A 2,374-nucleotide genomic window follows, 5' to 3' on the forward strand; every position below is an offset into this window, starting at 1 on the left:
ATTAGTATTATTATGACTCATTATAACAGCAAAATGTACCATAATTATTATCATTATGATTATTAAAACTGTAACAGAGAAGAAATACAATCCTGACCTCATCATGGAAATATACTGTAAATATGTATTTGTTTAATGTTGAAACTATATTAAAGTTATATTGACAGATGATATCACTTCAATTAAAAACTTGTTTTTAGTTATTCAGTTTATTTTTTACTTTTAGTCATTTTGCAAATTTTTTGTTATATAAATTCAGTTTGTTATTCAGTTATAAAATATTAAAAACGAACCAGATGATTCACGTCATCAAAGAGTGTCTCACTCATCTTCATATAACGACATTTTATATACATACATATGTATGTCTGTGTGTATATATACACATATACTGTATGTATATATAAATGTATATGTGTGTGTGTTTATATACGCACATATATATATACACGTATACTGTATGTATATATAAATATGTGTGTGTGTGTGTGTGTGTGTGTGTGCGCGCGTGTGTGCGTGTGTTAAGGTACCTTGTGGCTCCAGGTTTGACCCCCAGCATGTCCCATGAGTCTTTGCTGTTGCGGATGCGTCGGATGGTGTCGGCCTGCTCTTTGGTGAAACCCACGCTGACCTCGGACACGGGCCGCTTCCCGCCATTCTCGCACATGTCAGTGATGGAGGAGAAGAAGGCCTGGAGACAGAGCACACGCATCGAGCACACGCATCGAGCACACGCATCAAGCACACGCATCGAGCACACGCCCTAAGCTCGATGCGGGACCAGTGACCAGTAAACTGTGAGCTCGGAGTGCCGCCTACCTGGAACATTTCATTGATGCCCTCGCCGCTCTGCGCTGATGTCTCAAAGTAATGAAAGCCTCGGGACTCCGCCCACAGACGCCCCTCCCCCTCGTCCACCACGCGTCGCTTCGTCAGGTCCACCTGAGAGGACGGTCACACACACACACACACACACACACACACACAACCGTTTACCTGCCAACGCTCTGTTGCTTGACCTCTGTAAGCGCTCTGATTGGTGGATCTCACCTTGTTGGCGCAGACGACAAACACGATGCTGTCCATGTTGGCCTGAGAGCCCATTTCCTGTTTCATCTCTCCGAGCCAGCTGTCGAGGGCGTCGAAGCTCTCGCGGAGGCCGACGTCGTACACCAGCAGCACGCCCTGACTGTCTTTATAGAACTCGTTACGCACCTGAACACAACCACAGAAGAAGAGCTCAGTGGACCATGCCTCCAAACTTTAAAATATTTTTTTTTCAAACATTTAACATTCACACTCACATGATGCGTTTAAAATCCAACCATAATTTCTGTTTTAGTTTCTGTCTGGAATAAAAGGTGGGATTTTGGCAATTTTTTTCTTAGAAAACATGCATTTCAAGAATCTAAGAAAAAAAAAACGTGCCTTCAAAATCCATTTTCTTAAAAAAAAAAAACAACAACAACAACTACATTCTTGATAAAAAATTGCCAAAAATTAAATCACAAAATATTGAGTTCGACAAAAAACATTTTTTATTTAAAATTATTTTTCTTAAAAACAAAATCTCCACAAAAAATTAAGTTTTCCGTAGAAATAGCCAGAAATCAATAAAGTGACTGACCTCGTAGAAGAACGGATGGCCGGCCATGTCGAAGATGTTCACTTTGATTTCTCTGTCGCGGACCTGAACTCTGAAGAGGAACACGTAAACAACACGTAAACAACACGTAAACAACACGTAAACAACAAAATGTCAAAAAAACAACAGCAGGTCAGCAACCGTAACCGGAGAAAGCGTGCAGGAGAAAACGTGCAGGAGAAAACGTGCAGGAGAAAATGTGCATGAGAAAAACTGCAGGAGAAAACGTGCAGGAGAAAACGTGCAGGAGAAAAGCTGCAGGAGAAAACGTGCATGAGAAAACGTGCAGGAGAAAAGATACAGGAGAAAACGTGCATAAGAAAACGTGCATGAGAAAACATGCATGAGAAAACGTGCATGAGAAAAACTGCAGGAGAAAACGTGCAGGAGAAAACATGCATGAGAAAACGTGCAGGAGAAAAGCTGCAGGAGAAAACGCGCAGGAGAAAAGCTGCAGGAGAGAAGGCGCAGTGACGGGAGATGAGAGCTCACTTGGTGACGCCGTAGTCGATGCCGATCGTAGCCAGGTATTTGGGGACGAACCTCTTCTCGCAGTAACGTTTGATGATGCAGCTCTAAAACATCAATCAGACGCAGAAACCATCACACTCCAGAGTTACAGCCAGTTAGAGATCACTGAAGCTGACACACCTGCCAACTGGAAAACAAGAAAAACTATGGAAAAACTACATATAACTATCATGATTACAATCAATTAATATTTAATTA

General features: G+C 41.7%; 1 protein-coding gene across 1 annotated transcript; it reads right to left on the reverse strand.

Moving 5' to 3' along the window:
- Positions 1-530: 530 nt before the first annotated feature.
- Positions 531-2,314, reverse strand: LOC121964139 (dnaJ homolog subfamily C member 27-like; the record flags this gene model as incomplete). Its single annotated transcript, XM_042514358.1, has 5 exons — positions 2,138-2,314; positions 1,628-1,697; positions 1,051-1,215; positions 820-942; positions 531-691 (listed from the first exon to the last, which is right to left on the reverse strand). Coding segments are annotated over exons 2-5 (476 nt in total), but the record flags the coding sequence as incomplete, so codon positions are not given.
- Positions 2,315-2,374: the final 60 nt, after the last annotated feature.

This window comes from Plectropomus leopardus, unplaced genomic scaffold (genome assembly GCF_008729295.1).
Source record: "Plectropomus leopardus isolate mb unplaced genomic scaffold, YSFRI_Pleo_2.0 unplaced_scaffold14188, whole genome shotgun sequence".
NCBI lineage: Eukaryota > Metazoa > Chordata > Actinopteri > Perciformes > Serranidae > Plectropomus > Plectropomus leopardus.